This window comes from Lithobates pipiens, unplaced genomic scaffold (genome assembly GCF_037356315.1).
Source record: "Lithobates pipiens isolate NorthernLeopardFrog02 unplaced genomic scaffold, aLitPip1_a1.2 Scaffold_8, whole genome shotgun sequence".
NCBI lineage: Eukaryota > Metazoa > Chordata > Amphibia > Anura > Ranidae > Lithobates > Lithobates pipiens.
The window spans coordinates 542429295-542452409 of NW_027507903.1; the positions used below are offsets into that span (position 1 = coordinate 542429295).

At 42.5% G+C, this 23115-nt stretch overlaps 1 protein-coding gene across 2 annotated transcripts in view; it reads right to left on the reverse strand.

The window, feature by feature from the left end:
* LOC143960813 (zinc metalloproteinase-disintegrin-like VLAIP-B) overlaps positions 1 to 23115 on the reverse strand; it is a 127275-nt gene that overhangs the window by 87115 nt on the left and 17045 nt on the right. For both annotated transcript variants that reach the window (XM_077469735.1, XM_077469734.1), the window contains exons 8-11: positions 19849 to 19911; positions 15937 to 16008; positions 13134 to 13303; positions 3018 to 3102 (exon numbers count right to left, since the gene is read on the reverse strand). In XM_077469735.1, the coding sequence (XP_077325861.1) occupies positions 3018 to 3102; positions 13134 to 13303; positions 15937 to 16008; positions 19849 to 19911 (390 nt within the window). The remainder of the gene's footprint in view (positions 1 to 3017; positions 3103 to 13133; positions 13304 to 15936; positions 16009 to 19848; positions 19912 to 23115) is intronic.

Here is a 23115-nt window from a genome sequence, read left to right on the forward strand (position 1 = left end):
GGATGCAGACCCTGCCACTTTCCCCATTAGAACCCTGTAGTATAAAACCACTTCCATACAGATTTACGCTGCAGATGGACACAGCCAACCAAAGTATGCAGCAAAGTTTGTTAAACAAAACTTGCAATGTACATTGATCACCCAGAGGGGAATGTTTTTTTCTTTTTTTTAAAAAAGGGGAGTTACTCTTTAACCCTACTCAGCTCCTTACACTGTGCATTTTGCTGTGTACTTGTGTTAACACCTTTCTGACTCTGAGAGATGTCAGTAAGTATCTACACTTAAATACCCAGGAAGATCTACAGTTTTGACAATGTGTTTGAATCTTGTAAATAACAGTACCAACTGCCAAGTGTTGATGGACTTTGATCAGCAAATACAGCAGGCTATTGATATCTGTAGATACTTTTGCTATCATTCTGAATTTTACATACCAATAGCCTCATATAGGGAATAATGCACTTATAATCTCTACTGACATAGCCTCTTAAAGCCCAACTCCAGCCAACGAAAAAATGATTCCTTGCAGTGGGACTGTGTCTGCATTATGTTTAAAGTGGAGCACCACCCAAAAAGGAAAGCAATCCTTCCCTCCTTCTATGCCACATTTGGCATGTCATTTTTTTTGTTGTTGGGGATACTCAGTTTTGACAGGTAGCTGCTCCCACTTCCGCTTGGATCGCCTAGGCCAGGGGTCTTCAAACTGTGGCCCGCAGGCCGAATGTGGCCCTTTGCTTACCTTTATCCGGCCCTTGGGGCACTATTTCTTCTACTGATATGATGCATTATTTCATCCACTGACACCAGAGATGGGGAACTACAGTGCCTTGAAAAAGTATTCATACCCCTTAAAATTTTCCACATTTTGTCATGTTACAACCAAAAACATAAATGTATTTTATTGGGATTTTTTGTGATAGACCAACACAAAGCAGAACATAATTGTGAAGTGGAAGGAAATGATAAATGTTTTAAATTTAAATATCTGAAAAATGTGGTGTGCATTTGTATTCAGCCCCCTTTACTCTGATACCCCCAACTAAAATCTAGTGGAACCAATTGCCTTTAGAAGTCACCTAATTAGTAAATAGAGTCCACCTGTGTGTAATTTAATCTAAATACAGCTGTTCTGTGAGGCCCTCCGAGGTTTGTTAGAGAACCTTCGTGAACAAACAGCATCATTAAGGCAAAGGGACACAACAGACAGGTCAGGGATAAAGTGGAGAAGTTTAAAGCAGGATTAGGTTATAAAAAAAATATCCCAAGCTTTGAACATCTTATGAAAAGAGTATGGCACAACTACAAACCTACCAAGACATGACCGTCCACCTAAACTGACAGGCCGGGCAAGGAGAGCATTAATCAGAAACGTAGCCAAGAGGCCCATGGTAACTCTGGAGGAACTGCAGAGATCCACAGCCCAGGTGGGAGAATCTGTCCACAGGACAACTATTGTTGTGCACTCCACAAATCGGGCCTTTATGGAAGATTGGCAAGAAGAAAGCCATTGTTGAAAGAAAGCCATAAGAAGTCCCATTTGCAGTTTGTACAAAGCCATGTGGGAGACAGAGCAAACATGTGGAAGAAGGTGCTCTGGTCAGATGAGACCAAAATTAAACTTTTTGGCCTAAAGGCAAAACGCTATGTGTGGCAGAAAACTAACGCAAAGAAAAAAGAAAAGGAGGGCGCACCGACCTAGTGCATTACCCAAAAAGTTTTATTTAAAATATATAAAAAGCAATGGTACTACTCACAAAATATTTATTTGTAAAAAAAAAAAATGAAAACCATTTATCATTTTCCTTCCACTTCACAATTATGTGCCGCATTGTGTTGGTCTGTCACATAAAATCCCAATAAAATACATTTACGTTTTTGGTTGTGACAAAATGTGGAAAATGCTGCGTTTTCTACTTCCACTGGCCACATTCCTAAAGTATAAAAGGCTTGAAGGGCAGTAAACTGGCCCTTTGTTTCGAAAGTTTGGAGACCCCTGGCCTAGGCAATCCGAGTGGAAGTTCTCTTCTTCCCCTCCCTCAATGCAATCTTCTGGGACACATCACAGGTGTGTGTTTATTAAAAGTCAGCCTTTTGTAGCTGCTGTCTTTTAATAAACATAAACATGACTGGAGCTCCTATTTATTTGCTCATTTAGATCTAGGGGACTAATAAAATAAAATTTACTTACCCAATCCTCTGCTTTCCTCCACTGCCAGACTGGTCCCCACAGAGTCTTTTTTCCCCACACTCCAGCCATCTAGGGTCATGACATCATTAAAGTGGTTGTAAACCCTTTACAACCACTTTATACTACAGGTAAGCCTATAATTAGCTACACTGGATATCTCCTAAACCTGAACGGTACGTCATCGGCACATGCGCACTTAAGCAAACTGAAGCAACATGTATGTGCTGTTACTGGAGCTATTACTAGAGGCTCCTGCACGCATGCGTGGGAGTGACGTCATTGCGGCTCCGGCCAATCACAGCCCCGGAGCCGTGATACCCGGAAGTAACGTCCCCCCCCCCCCCCCCCCCCCGGAGAGATGTTGGCCGCCTGAGCAGTGAATGAGGACCGCTGTGGGGGCTATGCATACTAGCTCATTATGCCTTTGTCTTGCAAGGTTTTTTTTTTTTTTTTACAGGGTTTACAACCACTCTAAGACCAATGTAGGGTCCATAACCCTGTAGTTGACTTGATGACGCCAATGAACAGTCCACCTCCAGAGTTGGGGGAGCACGGTCTGCCAGGCAAGTGGAGGGTCAGGTAAGCAAAAGTGTTTCTCCTCTCACCAAGACAAAATGAGCAGGTAACGCTCACAATGCGGGCGCAGCCCCACTGCAGGGGGCAATTATATATTTTCCGTGAGTTGGGCTTTAAGCTACCAGGCACTTGTTTATGTGTCCATGGATACTACTAACATTCTTGTGAGCACAGGCCTTCAAGGAAGTAGTAAAAAGCATTGTAATAGCAATTATGATTAGCCACAGACTATGGGGGGTATTTCATTGCTCACCTGGTTTACTCCTGTAGACCATGAATCATCACACATTTCTCCAATGCTAGCCAGTCCCACTTTAAAGTCATTAAAAACAACATTCCTGAAGATACAGAAAAATATAACTTACATTAAACAACAGACAGATAAATGGGCAATTAAAGAGACCCTGTCAGGTCTCTAAAGAAAGCAAAAGGTAATACTGGATGCTTGTGTCCCCCGCCACTGTTCCTTCTGCTGATCCCTATGACTCTACTAAAGCCAGGGGCGTACCTAGCACATCTGGCACCTGGAGTCTGTCATTTTTTATAACCGCCCCCCCCCACCCCCCCCCACCTCCAGAAAACGGTATGAAGCATCAACGTGGCCATGCCAAATTGCTGAGGTGGTCAAATCATATTAACAGTGGGTCAATATTAAAACCTCCTTCTATACTCAACATACATATGCCACAGTCCCTTTACCCATAAAATATGTTCTAATGACTGCCCCACAAGCGAGAGTGTAACAGACATATACAAACCTCAGCACACTCATTATAATGAAATTAAACTGTTCCATACATATGGTAGAGGTGCACCAAATGGTATAGTATGGAATATTGGTGCTGAAACCGAAAATTCAGGATGCACTTGGCCGAAACTGAAAATTATAGTTTTTAAAATATATATATATTTTTATATATAATTGTATTATATTCCACTTTTTTATTTAATATTATGAATTTAAATTTTATTTTATTGTCGGCCATTATCGGTACCTTTAGGGCAAGAAATAGTCAAGAAAAATGCATCCATTTAAATTCTATGTACATCTTTACACTGGTCTGTTGCGCTTCCATTGTGGTGTTAAAAATCTTGCTTGCTGCATTTTTGGTCAGTTAAAAAAAACTGCACCAAAAACGTACTTCACCGTTGAAATGTATTGAAAATGCAGCAAGAACGAATCTATAACGCACTCGAGTCACATGACCTATGAAAAATACACCATGAGGACAGTAAAATTGTGGAAAATTGCGGCAAAATTTGCATGCGCTTTCACCGCCATTATCGGCACCTTTTTCCAGAAACACTATTTTTGGTCGATATGTTTTGGTCTCTGATCGGTTCATACTGCTGCAACAGCAAAGTCGTATGACTTTGCCTGCGACTTTGACTGCAACTTTGCCCTGTGACTTCCTTCTGACTTTATCCAACTTGGATGCTATTTAGGAGTCTATACAAGGGTTGAAATCGCACCCAAGTCAGACTAAAGTATTGCACATAGGTGTGCCAGGTGTGCCTGGAAACACCCTAATCACTAGGTGTTGTGCAGATTCTCCCACTGCCGGGCTTCCTCTCATGTAGGCCTTCTGACCCATAGTGTTGCTGGCTTCCCTTCTCCCTTCTCCCTCTGGACTCACTGTGTTCATTAATAATTGAGGCATAGTAAAATGTGTTTACTATGCTTCTGTTTGTGAATGAACAGGAAGCTGCTCAGCACAGAGCACTTCCCATTCATTCCCTGTCCAGTTCAGCTGAGGCTGCAGACAAAAGCATGTGTGTTTGAGCTTTGGATTGCACACCCAGATGCTATAGGCTGCGCACAACTATGGTAATACAGGAACCTTTTCTAAAGTCGGAGCGACTTTTGTAGTATCAGTTAGGCCTGGTTTCACATCTATGCAGTTTTAGTGTTTTTTGCATTTTGCAGATTTGCACTACAGCCCATTTAACATGGTTTCCTATGGAACACGTTCTGTTGAGAAAATCTGCAAAATGTAAAAAGCACTAAAAATGCATAGGTGTGAATCAAACCTTAGGCCTGGTTCACATCTATGCATTTTGTATGCATTTTCAGTTTTTCAGAAACACACTACAGTCCATTAACATGGTTTCCTATGGATGTAGTTTATATCTGTGCATTTTATGGAAAGGGCCAGGGACTTTTTTTCTGTTTTTTGGTTTCATAGACTTTTATTTGTTTGTGTTGCATGGGGGCAACAACAAAATAAATAAATAAATGCCATACAGCCTCAACATCCCCAGTGAGTGTGTACCCAGTGCGGACACTTCACACCCCTTTAAAGTGGTTGTAAACCCTTACAAACCACTTTGACCTACAGGTAAGCCTAGATTGAGGCTTACCTGTAGGTCCAAGAAATATTTCCTAAACCTATATGGTTTAGGAGATATTTACAAAAAGGCAGGCACCGCTGTCTACGGCACATGCGCCTTAGACAGCGGAACGCAGGCACACTGAGCAGGCCGCAGATCACGGCGATATGCCGCTCACGTCGGCTCCCGTGCGCATGTGTGGGAGTGACATCATCGCGGCTCCGGCGAATCACAGCGCCGGAGCAGCGAGACCCGGAAGTCACTCCGGGATACATGGCAGCGGCGAAGATGGCGACGGAGGACCGTTTCGGGGGCTTCGTTCTCATAATGAGCTAGTATGCTATGCATACTAGCTCATTATGCCTTTGCCTTGCAGGTTGCATTTAAAAAAAAAAATAGCTTCCTCTTTAATATGCCACTGGTAAAATCCCTCTAGATTTGTGGCCAGCATACCCCCTGATACGCACCCCTAGGATTACACCGGTGGCTGTAGATATGTTCCAGGCATAAAGCTATCTGAGTAAGTTCATATATAAAATCCACCTTTTATGTACAGATTACAGAGAACAACTATACCTCCCAACATTTTGAGATGGGAATGAGGGATACCTACTAGTATGTAGGTATAGGACACGCCCCCTGCCACACCCCCTTAAAGGAGAATTAACCCCCCCAAAAAAAGGTTAATAAGCTTTTTTTTAACCACTACTATTCCTTTATATTGGCTTTTAAAATGTACAAATGCAGCAATTTAGAAATTGGATGAAAGGTTTAGCACTGGGAAACACTTTTTGAAAGATAAAAAGTGCATTTTATATACAACTATATAGATTAGAGCAAAATGAGGGACAAATGAGGAGGAAAGAGGGACAGAAGGACAGAGGGACATTGTTCCAAATCAGGGACAGTCCCTTGAAATCAGGGACAGTTGGGAGGTATGGAACAACTATTGGACAACATTCAATTTTAAAGCGGAGGTCCACCCTAAAGTGGACCTTCCGCTCATTGGAACCCATCCCCCCTCCGGCCACAATTGGCACCTTTCAGGAGTAGATTCTGCAGAAGGTACGCCCCTTTCCGCAGAATCTACGCCCCTTTCCGAAGGTTCCCCGCTGCCTGCTGGGAAACACACGGATCCCAGAGACAGCGGGGACCATCCTTATTGCGCAGCGCAAGCGCAGTAGGGAACCGGGAAATGAAGCCACAAGGCTCCACTTCCTGATTCCCATACCCAAGATGGCGGCGGCAGCACCCGAGAGACGATCGAGAGATCGGCTTCGGGTGCCAACATCGCGGGCGCGCTGGGCGGGTAAGTGTCATTATTTTAAAAGTCAGCAGCTGCAGTATTTGAAGCTGTTGGCTTTAAAAAAAAAAGAACTCCCGGTGGACTCCCGCTTTAAGATCACTAGGCCACGATACAACAGGACTATAGCAGCAAGGTTAACATCGCTTATTCACAACCTCAGAAGCACATGTGTAGTTAACTGTTATATACCTGAGCAACAGCTGAATCAATTAGTGCTTAACCACTTAAGGACCGGAAGTTTTGCCCCCTTAATGACCAGGCCATTTTTTGCGATACGGCACTGCGTTGCTTTAACTGACAATTGCACGGTCGTGCGGCGCTTTACCCAAACAAAATTAACGTCCTTTTTTTTAAACAAATATAGCTTTCTTTTGGTGGTATTTGATCACCTCTGTGGTTTTTATTGTTTGCGCTATAAACAAAAAAGAGCAACAATTTGGAAAAAAAACAAAAAAAAACAATATTTTAACTTTTTGCTATAATACATATCCAAATTTTCGAAAAAACAAAACAATTTTTGTCCTCGGTTTAGGCTGATATGTATTCTTCTTAGGGATGCACCGAAATTTCGGCCGCCGAAACATATCGGCCGAAAATGGCCTTTTCGGCATTTTGCCGAAAGAGAATTCTTGCCGATAATGGCGCCGAAAATTGCGCAGGCGCAGTAGCGGTGGGAGAAACTTCGGATGACATCACTCGTTCTGTGGGCGGCTTGCGCGTTCCTCGCGGTTAAGACGCCGCACTCGTAAGCACGTTCCCTGCTGAGACGCTGGCACCTTCCCTGCGGACGCTCCTCGTGCTTGTGAGACGCTGCTGGGACCTGAGAGACGCTGCTGGGACCCGAGAGACGCTGCTGGGACCCGAGACGGCTTCATAGAGGGCTGCACATACTGAAGTACAACAGTGGGCACTGGGCACTGTCCCTCCTGGATGGCTACCATTACTACTATTCGCCGGTGAGCAATGCATTGCCTTTTTGCCTTAAACTGCCAAACAATCCAACTAATTTATTTTACTATACTACTGAAACTGTCATAGCAGTCAAACAACATGTATTACTTTGTGCCTTTTGTGCCATGCAGTATGGTATATTAATTAAATGTCTTACAGTACATCGTGATGTAGCAAAAAAAAAAAATGTAAACTGATTTGAAATGGAATGGCATGCTCTTTATTATTCTGTAGTACTAGTATACTATAAAATGTATGCCCTTGTTGTCATTGAATTTGTCATTTGGTATAGTATAGCACACTGACATGACATGATTTATCATTTTTTTAAAAACATGACAGACAGTACGCAATATAATATATTATATTTAACAACTATATATATATTATATATTTTATTGTACAACAAGCACATGAAGTTATAGTATTATATTATACTGCAGAATAGCGCCCAAAAAATTAAATATAGCATGAAATTGCAATTGCAATTTGCATGCAAGCAATCCATTCCATTTGCAATGAAATTTAATCAGTGCAATTATATTATCTTTTGGTACAAGTCAGGATATATACTGCAGTGCAGACATATTAACTACCTTGCATGGCAAGAGCTGCAGCGTTTAAAAAAAAAAGTGATAGTTTGTTATTATTTTTTAAAGCTGCCTCCTGGGGTTTAGCTTTAAAATTAATTTCGTCCTTTTTTTTCTTTTCCCCCTCAGATTTCACTCCCACTATAGATCATTCTATGCTATTATTCTGCGCTACCAGCAAAGGTGGACCATGTCTGCAGTGTGGAAATATTTTAAAGTTTCTGATAAAGACCCCAAATTTGCAATCTGTAGTCTTTGCTCAGCAGAAATTTCAAGAGGGGGTACCGTGCCAAGGCATTTTTCAACAACAGGTTTGATACACCATCTGAAAACACGACATCCAGTTCAGCATTCAGATTACAAGAAAACAGTGCCACTTCCAAAAAGTGACTCAGGCTCAACACCATCTGTGGCCACGGTCTTTGAAAAGGTTAAAAAATTTGCAAGTGACAGTCCCAAAGCTCGTGCCATAACAGATAAAATTATGGAATTTATTGCATTAGACGACCAGCCATTCTCTGTTGTGGAGGACATTGGATTCCGTAGGCTTATGCAACATATTGAGCCGCGTTACTCACTACCAAGCAGACGCTACTTTGCAGATACCTGTCTACCTGAATTGTTTTGCAGTGTTAGAAAACACATTCAAGAGCTCATGACTACCGACATCATAGCAATCAGTTTTACTACCGACATTTGGAGTTCAGACGTCAGTCCAACGAGCATGCTTAGCCTGACAGCGCAGTGGATAGATGACAAATTTCAATTGCAAAACATCCTACTTAACGCACGTGAGTTTGTTGGATCACATACTGCAGCAGCAATAGCTGACACTTTAAAATCCATGCTTGACACTTGGCACATTGAGAAGTCTAAAGTGCATTTGATTGTACGAGATAATGCGCGGAACATGGCAAAGGCAATGGAGGACAGTGAACTTAAAAGCATACCGTGTATGGCACACACGTTGCAATTGGCTGTGAATGAAGGATTGCTGAGTCAGCGCACCATATCTGATATTGTATCAAAAGGAAGAAAAATTGTGGGTCACTTTAAGCATTCTCCACTTGCTTATTCCAGATTACAAGCTTTGCAGATACAGTTTGGAATGCCACCGAAACGACTGCAGCAAGATGTAGCCACTCGTTGGAACAGCACCTACTATATGCTGCAAAGTCTTTTTGAACAAAAGCGTGTTTTAGCTGCATACATTGCAGATTACGAGCTGCCGGCAACACTGAGTGCACATCAGTGGATGTTAGTTGAAAATAGTTTGTCTCTTCTATCTCCATTTGAACAGTTAACAAAAGAAATAAGCTCAACTAATGCTTCCATTTCTGAAGTTATTCCCTTGATTGCCGCACTGAAGCGTCTGCTAGGAAAAGAGATAGAAACAGACCATGGCGTAAAAACGGCTAAAACCACTCTACTGGAGGCTGTTACCAACCGGTTTCAAGACACCGAGTCCAACCCTCTGTACTGCATTGCAACAGTTCTAGATCCTCGATTTAAAGAGCATTATTTTAATGTTGAGAAAAAGCAGCGTGCACGGGAAATGATACAGGCACAAATGGAGGTGGTGGAAGCATCCGGTGAAGGAGTTTTGAGGTGTAGCACAGAGGAACGTGAGAAGAAACGGTTGCATACAAGTGAAGAGGAACACGCTCCCTCCATATCTGATATGTTTGAAGAAATTTTACATGAATGCACCCCGGTCCATAGCAGTGCAACAACAAGTGCAGCTACCCAACAGCTGGACATTTATTTAGCTGAACAGCCTATTGCCAGAAGTGACAATCCCCTTGTGTACTGGCGCATCAACAAACAACGTTTTCCTTTGCTTGCACAGATTGCACGCAGATATTTATCTGCCCCAAGCACCAGTACAGAGAGTGAGAGACTATTCAGTCTAGCATCTCATATTCTTGACGAGAAGAGAAACCGTCTCTCCTGTGAGAAAGCGGAGCAACTTTTGTTCTTAAAGCTAAATCTGCCACTTATACTGAAATAGATTTATAAATCCGTAGCATAGACCAATTCCTTTACCATGTTGTTGAACATAGTAAATGAATTGGCATTGGACTGTACTATTTGGACAATTGGAACATACAACATAGTATGACTGACTACCAGTATGTTCCAGTTGTCTAGTTGTGCCATACTGCCATTAGTTGTTTGTTCATTGTAGTAGTTCTACAGTTTTTGCACTTCTTCAATTTAAGAGATCTCCAGTTTTAGTACTGTACACAGTCACACACATCATACATAGTTTGTTGCTGTTGGGCCAAACTATATCTCTCTCTCCCTAAGCTTTCAGCCCGCTGCATGGCAGCAAAACTGTATGTCCTGTATTTGTGGCTGTCCACATATTCCAGTACTATACACTATACCACACTGTATTCCAGATATGGGCAGAGACTTCCAGAAACAGACTAGTCTACATTGCTTGCTGTGATTGCCCGAGCACCGCTGCTGTAGACCAGACTGTAGACTGTGTTCCAGGATGTCTCTGCTCATACCCGGGGGCCGGAAAACAGTGTGGTCTACTGTATGACTGTGTATGTAACCCGCAGCTACATATATACACTTTTATCGCACATGCAGCCGCTGACACCTTAGGGAGAGAACTTAGGGGGGAAAAAATAAATTACTACAGTTCTCTCAGGTTGGAAAATATTTATTGCATTTAGCATACTTATATATTACTGTGAAACAGAATAACAGCCTTCTGCCATTGTTATTCTTTATAGTTTGTTGTTGGGACAAAACTGTCAGTCATTGATTGTCTCTCCCTAAGCTTTCAGCCCGCTGCATGTGCAAAACTGTATGTCCTGTATCTGTGGCTGTCTACATATTCCAGTACTATACACTATACCACACTGTGTTCCAGATATGGGCAGAGACTTCCAGAAACAGACTAGTCTACATTGCTTGCTGTGATTGCCCGAGCACCGCTGCTGTAGACCAGACTGTAGACTGTGTTTCAGGATGTCTCTGCTCATACCCGGGGGCCGGAAAACAGTGTGGTCTACTGTATGACTGTGTATGTAACCCGCAGCTACATACATACACTTTTATCGCACATGCAGCCGCTGACACCTTAGGGAGAGAACTTAGGGGGGAAAAAATAAATTACTACAGTTCTCTCAGGTTGGAAAATATTTATTGCATTTAGCATACTTATATATTACTGTGAAACAGAATAACAGCCTTCTGCCATTGTTATTCTTTATAGTTTGTTGTTGGGACAAAACTGTCAGTCATTGATTGTCTCTCCCTAAGCTTTCAGCCCGCTGCATGTGAAAAACTGTATGTCCTGTATCTGTGACTGTCTACATATTCCAGTACTATACACTATACCACACTGTGTTCCAGATATGGGCAGAGACTTCCAGAAACAGACTAGTCTACATTGCTTGCTGTGATTGCCCGAACACCGCTGCTGTAGACCAGACTGTAGACTGTGTTCCAGGATGTCTCTGCTCATACCCGGGGGCCGGAAAACAGTGTGGTCTACTGTATGACTGTGTGTGTAACCCGCAGCTACATACATACACTTTTATCGCACATGCAGCCGCTGACACCTTAGGGAGAGATAACTGAATTACTACTAGTTCTTCTGGTTTAAGTTGAAAATTAATAAAGTCTAAGACATTAAGTCTTCTTAGTCTTAGTCGTTTTATTTTTATATTATTTTATTTAATTTTTTTTATTTATTTTGTTATGGTTCAATGTGCACTGACTGCAGTCTACACTGTAGGATATGCGGTAGTAATTTATCATTTAATTTTGTATTTTATTTGATTTTATGATTTTATCTTCTGTGTCCACTGTCCAATTTATTTGGGTTGCTTTATTAAAGTACTGTTATTTTCCATTACTGGACTATTCTTTTATTCATAAAATTAATGATTCAGTTGAATATGAATACTATAATGAATAATACTATATAAGGCGATTTTATATATATTTTTTTTTTATATATAAAAAAAGCCATTTTCGGTTTCGGTGCTGTTTCGGTATCGGTTTCAGTTTTCGGCCTAGTGTATTTTTCATTTTCGGTATCGGTTTCGGCACCAAAAAACCCATTCGGTGCATCCCTAATTCTTCTACATATTTTTGGTAAAAAAAATCGCAATAAGTATATATTGATTGGTTTGCGCAAAAGTTATCGGGTCTACAAAATAAGGGATAGATTTATGGCATTTTTATCATTAATTTTTTTAATAGTAATGTCGGCGATAAGCGATTTTTGCAGGTCTGCGACATTACAGTGGACAGATTGGACACTTTTAACACTTGGGAGCAGTGACATTTATACAGCAATCAGAGTTAAAAATAGCCACTGATTACTGTATAAATGTCACCGGCAGGGAAGGGGTTAACACTAGTGGGCGATCAAGGGGTTAAATGTGTTACCTAGGGAGTGATTCTAAATGTGGGGAGGTGGGACTTCCTGGAGGAGGAGACCGATCGCTGTTCCTAATCAGTAGGTACAACAGATCTGTCTCTCCTCCCCTGACAGAATGAAGATCTATCTATTTACATTGACAGATTCCCGTTCTGTCAGGAGCGAGCGCGGGTGGCCGACGCATGCCCCCTAGAGCTCTTAAAAAGCCTGACGTACAGTTACGGCAATTCGCCCAGGGGAGCCAACCTGCTGCGGTATAACTATGGCAGCTGGTCCTTAAGTGGTTAAAGACTGCTGCTTAGGACAAGACAGACGCAAAGAAACACACAAAATAGAGCAAGATAATACAGAAAAAAAGAAATAGCTACATATAGTAAATAAAAAACAAAATGAGATTATAAAACAAAAGAATGTAGCAACATTCAAAGAAGTTTGTCCTACAGAGCCAATCACTGATGGTGACAACAATAGGAGAAATCCAGAGATTCCTATATAGGTGTCACCCGCCCACACCATAACCAATGTAGGCAAAGAAAGACAACCAAACGTTGTATCAAACGATACATATGTGCATGATATACGAGTATCAAATAATGATAAATCATGAACAAATAATGAAAAATAGAAGCCTACTGATATCAGCCTTAGACACGCACATATTGCTATCATGGCTGTAACCAAAAAATATATTACAAAACATAGGTAAACTAATCAGCACTTCATACTCCCTATATTGCTTCATTTTTTTTATAAAAACAGATAAATACAAGCAAAGTTTACGTTAAAAACTGAGCATTATCATGGGGTTTCCTGGGCAACAGATTGTCCTTCCGCCAAGCCGAGAATCTGCTTAGAGTATCATCTATGTTTGTGACTACTTGAAATTGGTTGTTTGTCTTCCAGATTTCCATGCCAGTCAGTGCCACAAATATATTTAGAGGTTTGTACACCTGAAAATAATGATAAAAAAAAGATATGTAATAATAATATTCCATTGGTAGGCTTTCTTCTAAAAATTAAATAGACTTGAAATGTAAAATTAAAGCCACTGACCACCAACTTAACTGCTACTGACTTCAATTTTTACATGTTGCTTTATCCACTCGGCATGCCTAGGAAACCCAGTCTGTGGGAACAGTATAGCAGCTTACTGACCTAAAAACATCCACAGGCTGTGCCAACTCACTAAGAAGACTCAAAGTGAAATCCAGTGTGGTTTATTGTAGGCTTGGTGCTTTACAAAGATGGTTTATGGGTACTTCTTGAAGGTGAAAAGGCTTTATTGAACAATATGGCTTCTACTGATATTGAGGGACCTCTTCGAACCATAAGGGTAAAAACAAAAAGAATAGAGGGAATGGGAGTGTCTGACCAAGGGCTAGCCTAACTAGGAGCAAAAAGGGTAACAAAGGAACATACCGAATGCATAAAAACATAAATCGTAAACAAGCTACTGTAGCAACACACTGGCCACCCATTTAAAGGGGGGCACTTTAATCCAAAGAGGGCACCTCACTGACCACCATTTTAAAAGGGCATTAGGCTGACAGCTAACTGAGGCCATCACTACACTGACCGCCATTATAACTTGGGGAGGGGCAAAACACCAACCACAAGTGTAACTGGGGCAATACATTGATTGTAATGTGTATGGTGAGCTTAACATTTCCTTCTCCAAAAATGGCTTTACCTCCAAGGCTATAGAAAAATGTTACTGCATTCTGCCAATTTCAAAGGCAAGAAGAAAAACTTGACCTCCTTCCTACTGACATTCCAAGCAATCCTTCCCCTTCATCTCTCACCAGTCAGTATATACTTTTATCTATGTCCTTGAGGTACTGAGATAGTCCAAACTCTCTTCTCGCTTTGCAGGGGCACTTCTGAGGTGACCCCTTGCACCCATTTCTCACCCGTCAGGTAATGCCTATCCACTACTCATCACATCCCATAAACCCTTCTAGGTCTTCATCCTTTTTTTTCAGTTTTGCAGCTCCTCCGCCCAGGTTGTGCATCTCCAGAGTTCACTTTCACATTGACTGTCTACCATCTTGGACTAGTGACAGTGACTAGGTAACTCTGTCTTTGTTATTATTATATCATTTATTAAAACTAAACATTTTTTTTTTTTTTGGAAAGAAGAAAGATGGATTAAAGCCTTTGTCAGGGCCAGTTCACACCACATGCAGTTCAGCGTTTTTTTTCCTGGACTTTCTGAATTAAAAATGCATTGAAAGTAGGTTATATGGTTTCCAATGGCATAGTTCACACCAGTGTGATCAGTTCCAGTGCGTTCCATTTCCAGAAAAAAGTAGAATATGCTGCATTTTTCCTGCACTGGACTGCGGTAAAAAGCATAAAAAATGCACTGGGACACATCAAAAATGCATCAAAAATGCACTGGACCCCAGTACAGTGAAAAGAAAACCAGGAAAAAAGAAGAAAAAAAGCATCTGGAATGCATCCAGAAGAGCACCAAAAATGCACCGAAATGTGTCAAAAACACGCATGCAAAAACACATCAGGAACTAATCTGGAGTGCGTTTTTGCTGTGTGAACCAGCCCTCAGAGTTTTTGTTGCCATCTGTGTTCTATTGGGGAGCTATTCCTGCACTTACTGTCCCAAAGACACAACAGGAATCAAAAAAGATATCAAATATCCTCATTAGAATATTTTCCTATTTTTATTACTGTGACAATTCAAAAGTTTACATTTTCTCTCACTTTTGGCCTAAGACCCCTTTCACACTGAAGGCGCTTTTCAGGCATTTTAAAATGCCTGAAACACGTCTCCCAAGCCTCCCCAGTGGGAAAGACTGAGCGCTTTCACATTGAGGCGGTGTGCTTGCAGGACCAAAAAAAAAGTCCTGCAAGCAGCGTCTTTGGGGCGGTGCGGGAGCGGTGTATACACCACTACTAAACCTCCTCTGCCATTGAAAACAATGGGCAGTGCTGCCAAAGTGCCTGCAAAGCGTTTTAGCAGCAGCAATTTGCGGGTGGTTTTAACCCTTTCCTCGGCCAAAAAAAGCGCCGCTATAACAGCGGTAAAGCACCGCTAAAACTGGCAGTGCTTTACCGCTAACGCAGCCTGTGCCCCAGTGTAAAAGGGGTCTTAGTGACAATGGGTACAATGACAGATAAAAAGTTAATCTCTCCAATGGGGAAACAGAGAACATTAAAAACATGGCAGAAGTTCTATCCCTTTCTCACACTATCCAAAATGAAAAAAAAACGTAAAGTTTTGCCTTTGAATACACTTTTCCAACAATGGTGATAATTTGAAATGGATCGCAAACCATAATCAATTTTTTCCTTAAGTAAAAGTCAACATCAAACCAAACAGACAATGACATTTTGTTTAAATTATCATGTTGTATTTATGCTTCAACCCTGTTAGGTACAGCTTGTTAATATGAATGTGGTCCTACAAATTTATGGGCATAGGCTGAGGGCCCATGTATGATCTTCCTAATGATTCATTCTGCTGTGTTGGCAAACAGGGATACTGATGATAATGCAATCTGAATCACACCAAAAACCTCTCAAATCTCAGTAAAATACATGTCAGAATGATAAATTTACTTACAGTGTTAATGTAATTAATCATTTTAAATACCCGTGTCCGGATTTCTTCTTCATTACCATCATATTTTATAAACTAGAAAAAAACATTAGAGTGTTAATGTTATGGGTCATATACCTTTAATATTTAACTTTTAATATTCCTAGAAATGTGTACAGTTTGCCCTACACAGTAGAATTTATTGCCAGAAAAATCAATCAATGATAAAGAACAAGTAAGGCCCAACAACCTGCATCTCTACATAGGGAATCATTTTGGAAGTCTGTACTTAATACGTGATAAAGTGCTAAATTATACTGGCCGCTGCATTTCGGTAAGTTAAATTCAGATTTTTGTACTATTTTTGCATAAAATGTATCACAACTGCTGTATTTTTACATAGGCATGTGTACAAATTTGATGCATAATTGTTAGGCACACGCCTACAGAATGTTTGCTCAGGAGAATGGTTGATGTATCATAGTCAACTACCAGGAGTGTAGGTGGAAGTAAGTCTTGTTCAGTATTTGTCCTCCCCCTTGATTCTTTCTAGGGTCTTTTACTGGTTCCCCTAATGTCACTCCTGGGGTCTCCCTTTGGATCTACTGTTCTTTAAGGACCTACACTTGAACTTGAATTTGACGTTCTGCTGCATTGCGTTAATGCATGAGCAATAATGTGAATTGCAGTAAGGCAGCCCATTCAAATAAATGTACTACCATGCAACAAAAATACAGACACCCAGTACACCACAATGCACAGTAGTGCAATACTGTATGTTTTGGTGCACTGCAATGCATGAGTGCCAAAGGTCCTTTGGGTTAATGAGTTGTAGGGCCATTGAAAATTAGGGCACTAGAGCAGCAATGCACCGCAATACACAATTTTCAATGAGCCCTTAAAGGAATGGTCTGCAATGAAGAAGTGGGAATGGGCCCTTATGAGATGGGCAACCAACCAGGAATACACAACCTTGCCAAGGATAAATGTGCATGTGCAGGGCCTAAGGAAATGAGCCTGGAAAAGTACCCAAGATTACCTGTAATAGAGGAGGGAACCTGCAGCAGAAAAGGGCACAGTAGGGGAGAAAAAAAATCACAGTGAGTGTTTATAACACCAGCACCATAAGTGTTTAGGGAATGGCACAGCTTCACCACAACCAAAGGGACTACACTGAAACTAGAATGTGGACAGTCTGTTTAATCTGGACCATCCCAACCACTTAAAGCTGAATGTCAGGCAGTCAGTACCCTGCCTCATCACACAGTACAGCCAGACTGGTGAACTGATTTTCTCTGTTGTAGTTAAGCAATACACCTGCACTGTCCTTAACTGCGAATAAACAGAAACAGACAGATGAGGTCTTCTCTCTACTCCCTTCACCTGTCAGCTTGTTCATTGTCAGCAAATGTGTATACAGCAAACCAGACTGACCCCAAGTACTGCTCCTCCTTTTCATAGTCTCAGTGGTGTTGAACATGGGATTAAAAGATTGCATTGGAAATCAAATTAAATTCTTTTTTTTAATACTAGTTTTATTTAAAATACATTTAATATTTTTAAATAAATACATAACTGCATTAATTGGCATCCTTTGACATGAGTTCAGATTTAGGTAATCATATGACAGTCCTATTAACCACAGCATTAAGGTACTCCTGGGTTATCAGAGGCAAGCAAGCAGATACCAATTAAATGCGTATCTATAAGTGCAAACAAAACCCTCTGTTTTTAACGTAAACTGTTGGACAAGGCCAATAAATTTTTTTGCAGGCTGGTGAGTAAGTGAGCTGGGCAATCTTTTGCTTGTTAATGATGTTTATTGCCCTCCCATGTGCACCCTGCTGAAAAGGCCAGTTATAGGTTGGGGTGGTTGCCACTTTTTTGTACAGTTGAACGAATTGGGTGCAGGGATGCACAGGATGCCTTTGCTGTCATTGTACTCATGCTGGGCATTACATGTGTTTCCCGTGTATTTAAGGAGAGGTGGGCTCCTTACAGGGATACCATCCCTTAATCTATCCATTCTTAAGCCGCGTACACACGTAGCGGTATGTCCGACGTACTTAGTCTGGAGGACTTCCCGCCAGACTTTCCGTCGGACTTTCTGAACGGGCTACTTGCCCACACACGGCACTTTTTGAGCGGACTAATACGGCGTACTAAGTCCGCCGTACTATCCGCCCTACTTTTGAAATGAACGGACTCGCCCACACACGCAGAGGAAAGTCCGCTCATTTCGAGCGCGTCTCCAGGTAGGCGGGGCCCGCGAAGGAGACGTCGCTGGCCCCGCCGCCTGGTATGGACTTAAAGGGGAACCCCAACGCCGAAAAAAATCGGTGTGGGGGTCCCCCCCAAGTCCACAACAGACCCTTGTCCGAGCACGCTACCCGGCCGGCCAGGAAAGGGGGGCGAGCCCCCCCCTCCTGAGCCATACCAGGCCGCGTGCCCTCAACATGGGGGGTGCCTTGGGGAAGGGGGGCCGCGCGGCCCCCCCCACCCCAAAGAACCTTGTCCCCATGTTGATGACATAAACCCATGTGACACCGCCCCTTGTCCCTATATAAGTGTCCCTATATAAGTGGCAGCGCAGCGCATCCCTGGCATTGCGGCCGGAGAGATCGTCGAGTCAACATCTCCTGGAGAAGAAGAAGAAGAACGGAAGGCGGCGGCGGCGACCGCCTGTAAAAGAGCTATAAGAAGGCGCGGTGGCCCGGCAGAAGAACCGAAGAGGGGGACAAGACCCCCGAAGTCGGAAGAAGAGGCCAGTCAGCGAGGAAGAAAGCCGGACTCCTCCGCTAGCAAAAGAGCTACAAGAAGATAGCGGAGGAGTCTGGCGAGAAGACCCCCGAAGACGGAAGACCCCCGGAGCTGTGCAATAAAGTATTTTATCTCGTGTGTTGTGTTTTTTTTTGTACTTTTATTTTACAGGTGAATGGCTAGGGGTACATTGTACCCCATACTAATTCACATAGGGTGGGGGGGCCGGTATCCGGGGGCCCCCTTATTAAAGGGGGCTCCCGGATTCCGATAAGCCCCCCGCCCGCAGACCCCGACAACCAACAGCCAGGATTGTCGGGAAGAGGCCCTTGTCCTCATCAACATGGGGACAAGGTGCTTTGGGGTGGGGAGGCCGCGCGGCCCCCCCTTCCCCAAGGCACCCCCCCATGTTGAGGGCACGCGGCCTGGTACGGCTCAGGAGGGGGGGTGCTCGCTCGCCCCCCCTTTCCTGGCCGGCCGGGTAGCGTGCTCGGACAAGGGTCTGTTGTGGACTTGGGGGGGGACCCCCACGCCGATTTTTTTCGGCATTGGGGTTCCCCTTTAAGTCCATACCAGGCGGCGGGGCCAGCGACGTCTCCTTCGCGGGCCCCGCCTACCTGGAGACCCGCTCAAAATGAGCGGACTTTTCTCCGGGCGGGAAAAGTCCACTCATTTCAAAAGTACGGCGGACTGGCATACACACGGCCGGATTGTCCGCCGAAATGTGAGTCCGGCGGGAAGATTGGAGTGCAACACGGCATTCTAAGTCCGCCGTACTTTCGGGTCAAAAAAGTACGCCGGAGGCTACACACGGGGGGGATTGTCCGGCGGACTTGAGTTTGCCGTACTTTTCCACCGGATTGTTTGATCGTGTGTACGCGGCATTATATGTGCTGCTACTATGGAGGCTCTTGAAATTTAGAATTAGGACCGCAGAATATACAGAGGTCCCTTGACGTGGGCATTGTAGCTTATGAATATATTTGCAAATGTGTGCAAACAAAACCCTCTGTTTTTAACATAAACTGTTAGACAGGGCCAATTTGGCTGTTTTGCATGCTGGCCAGTAAGCGTGCTGGTAAATGCTTTGTTCCTATACATGACTTGTTCCCGCTTTTTACATGTCATGCATACCACAAATATATTATATATACAGCATTACTTGTATGGTCTTACCATAGAGTGATCTGCCACAATATACAGCTCAATATATTTTCTAGCTTTCAGGAATTCTTCTACCTACCAGGATAAATAAAAAATAGGTACAAGCATATCCGTAATTGTAAACATTTATAAATAATTTCATAAAAAAAAAAAAAAAAAAAGAGACAATAAAACGTTAAAAAGAAGACATGCTAGCCATTTTTGTAGGGCAAATGGTCATCTATGTGCAGAGCAGTATGGACCAGAGTCCCTGTCCACAAGTGGCATGGATGCTGGGGCTCTTTAAGAATTTTACCGCAACTGAGAATGAAGAAACTGTTTAAAGAAAGAGCTGCTGATTAGAGCCATGCAGACAAGAGCACCCATCACAAAGCCCAACAGTTCTGACTCTCACATAAGTAAAAGATTGTTCTGCAACATCCAGGCTGTGTGATCTAACTGCGTCTGCTTGTAAACAAACATAGCACCAGCAGATTGATCACACAACTACAACAGCACTGAAAGATAGGCCCAAAGCAAAAAATAAAAAATAGGCGAGCAGACATGACTGGGCTAACAGCAAAGTCAAGGAGTTAGGGCGTTAACCAATAAAGATAAGGATCAGGAGATATGATGTTACGTAACTGGACTGATGGAATTGAATGTTCAGGGAGGGGCTGTCAGTAAGGGATTTTGAAGAGCTACAATCAGTTCATGGTGATAGGCATTGCAGGAACTTCCCTCCCTCCCACCCTGTTTTATGGTTTTGATTTGTTAGGTGGTCATAGTGGCCTGGTGGTTGGGGTCTTTGGAGGCATTGAAAATGTACTGTGTTACTGAGTAATTTACTGAGTAAGAACTTGTCTGTGTTGTGGCATCCTCTGTTGAATCCCAGTTAACAGTGGATCAACTGGGAATATGTGGAAATTGAGGTGTCGGCGGAGAGAGTTGGGATTGTCCTCGAGCTGGTTCCACAGATACAAAGCTGTCATTGGTTCGTTAGTGCCTTCAAAGACCAGAAATTGTTAGTTGTTGTGTTTATTATTATATTTCTGTTTAAAGGAATCTATCCATCTCTATATTGGTTATGTGAATCTTCACTTCAAAAAGTGACGGTCTGATCATTTTTAGGTGTTAGACTTTTTGAGAAGAAATAATAAAAACATTTTAAATTATAATATGGAATAGGTTCCAAAACAGAGGTGAAGATCAGGGCAAGACACTTGACAGTTTTTTCAAGACAGAACATACTAAATTTTTCTCACTTTGTTAGAGATCTACAAACAAGCTTACTTACAGAGCTGGCGATAGAATCAATGGTTTATGGTTTACTCACAGACCTGGGGTAATAAACAAACTAGCCCGATGATTACATGAAGGTGGGGTGTGAAGGCCCCAGGTGAATTCAGATAAGACCTATGATTCCAATGGTCTGCAAAGCTAGTTGTTAAATAATCCGCCATTGTCTCAGCTTTGAGAAAAATAAATAGAGACCTTTCATAGAAAGAAATGTATTTTTTTTCTCTCTCTCATGTAACAGTTTTATATATATTTATTTCAGACATCAGTTCTCATATACAGTCAGGTCCATAAATATTGGGACATTGACACAATTCTAACCTTTTTGGCTCTCTACACCTCCACAATGGATTTGAAATAAAAAAAACAAAGATGTGCTTTAACTGCAGACTTGCAGCTTTAATTTGAGGGTATTTATATCCAAATCAGGTGAACAGTGTAAGAATTACAACAGTTTGTATATGTGCCTCCCACTTTTTAGGCTGGGTTCACACTGCTGCGGGGGGAGATCCGGATGTGATTCGCACCGCAAATCACATCCGATCTCCGTAGCGATGCGAGTTCAGCCATACAGATAGTATGGCTGAATTCGCATCGGTCCCGCAGCAAACTGGCACGGGACCCTTTTTTTGGTCCGCAACAGAATCGGATCGCATGGTGTGAACCCCCATGCGATCCGATTCCTGTGCGAGTCGGCAGATCGCACTGCGATATGCGGACGGATCTGGGGGTGTCATTAACATATCATTGACACTCCCAGCCGTCCGCATAGGGCAGTGTGAACTGCCGGCGGGAGTAATGCGATGCGGGAAAACGCCGCGGATTCGTGGCGTTCCCGCATCGCAGCGGTGTGAACCCGGCCTTAAGGGACCAAAAGTAATGGGACAATTGGCTGCTCAGCTGTTCCATGCCCAGGTGTGTGTTATTCCCTCATTATTCCATTTACAAGGAGCAGATAAAAGGTCCAGAGTTAATTTTAAGTGTGCTATTTGCATTTGGATTCTAATGCATATCCAAAGAACTGTCACTATCAGCCAATGACGGCTGATCATGTGATGTAAACAGAAGCTCAGTAATTGCTGTCAGCGTGAGAGAAAAAAAAGCTGATCATCGGCTTCTGTCAGAGGGAAATTGGTCCCTCACACAGAAAGCCGAGGCTGCATTTTCTGTGCTCTCCAGTGTCAGCTGCCAGTGCCCACAGTGCCACCTACCAGTGCCCACAGTGACACCCATCAATGCCCACCAGTTCTGCCAATCAATGCCCATCAGTGTCTCATAATCAGTGCCACAGATCAGTGCTGCCTATCAGTGTCACCTACCAGTGCCCATCAGTGCCACCCATCAGTGATCATCAGTGCCCATCAGTGCCACCTATCAGTGATGCTTATCAGTGCCAACTATCAGTGCCCTTCAGTGCCACCTATCAGTTCATTTCAGTGCTACCCATCAGTGCCAACCATCAGTGCCCATCAGTGTCAAACATCAGTGCCACCTTATCAGTGCCTATCAGTGCCCATCAGCACAGCCTATCAGTGCCCATAAGTGCAGCCTCATCAGCGCACATCAGTGAAGGAGAAAAATTAGCTGTTTTCAAAATTTTATAACAAACTATGGAATAGTTTTGTTTTATTTAAAAAAAAATCGGTCCTTTTTTGCTTTATTTAGCAAAAAAATTAAAAACCCAGCAGCAATTAACTACCACCAAAAGAAAGCTCTATCTGTGTGAAAATGATAAAACTTTCATTTGGGCAAACTGTAGCATGACCGCGCATTTGCCATTCAAAGAGTGACAGCACTGAAAGCTGGTCTGGGCAGGAAGGGGGTTTAAGTGCCCAGTAAGCAAGTGGTTAGCCATGTATATAGAATATATATATATATATATATATGTATATGTATGTATATATGTGTATGTATGTGTATATATATATATATATATATATATATATATATATATATATATATATATATATATAGCATGTAGTTTTACCTAGATGCATAACT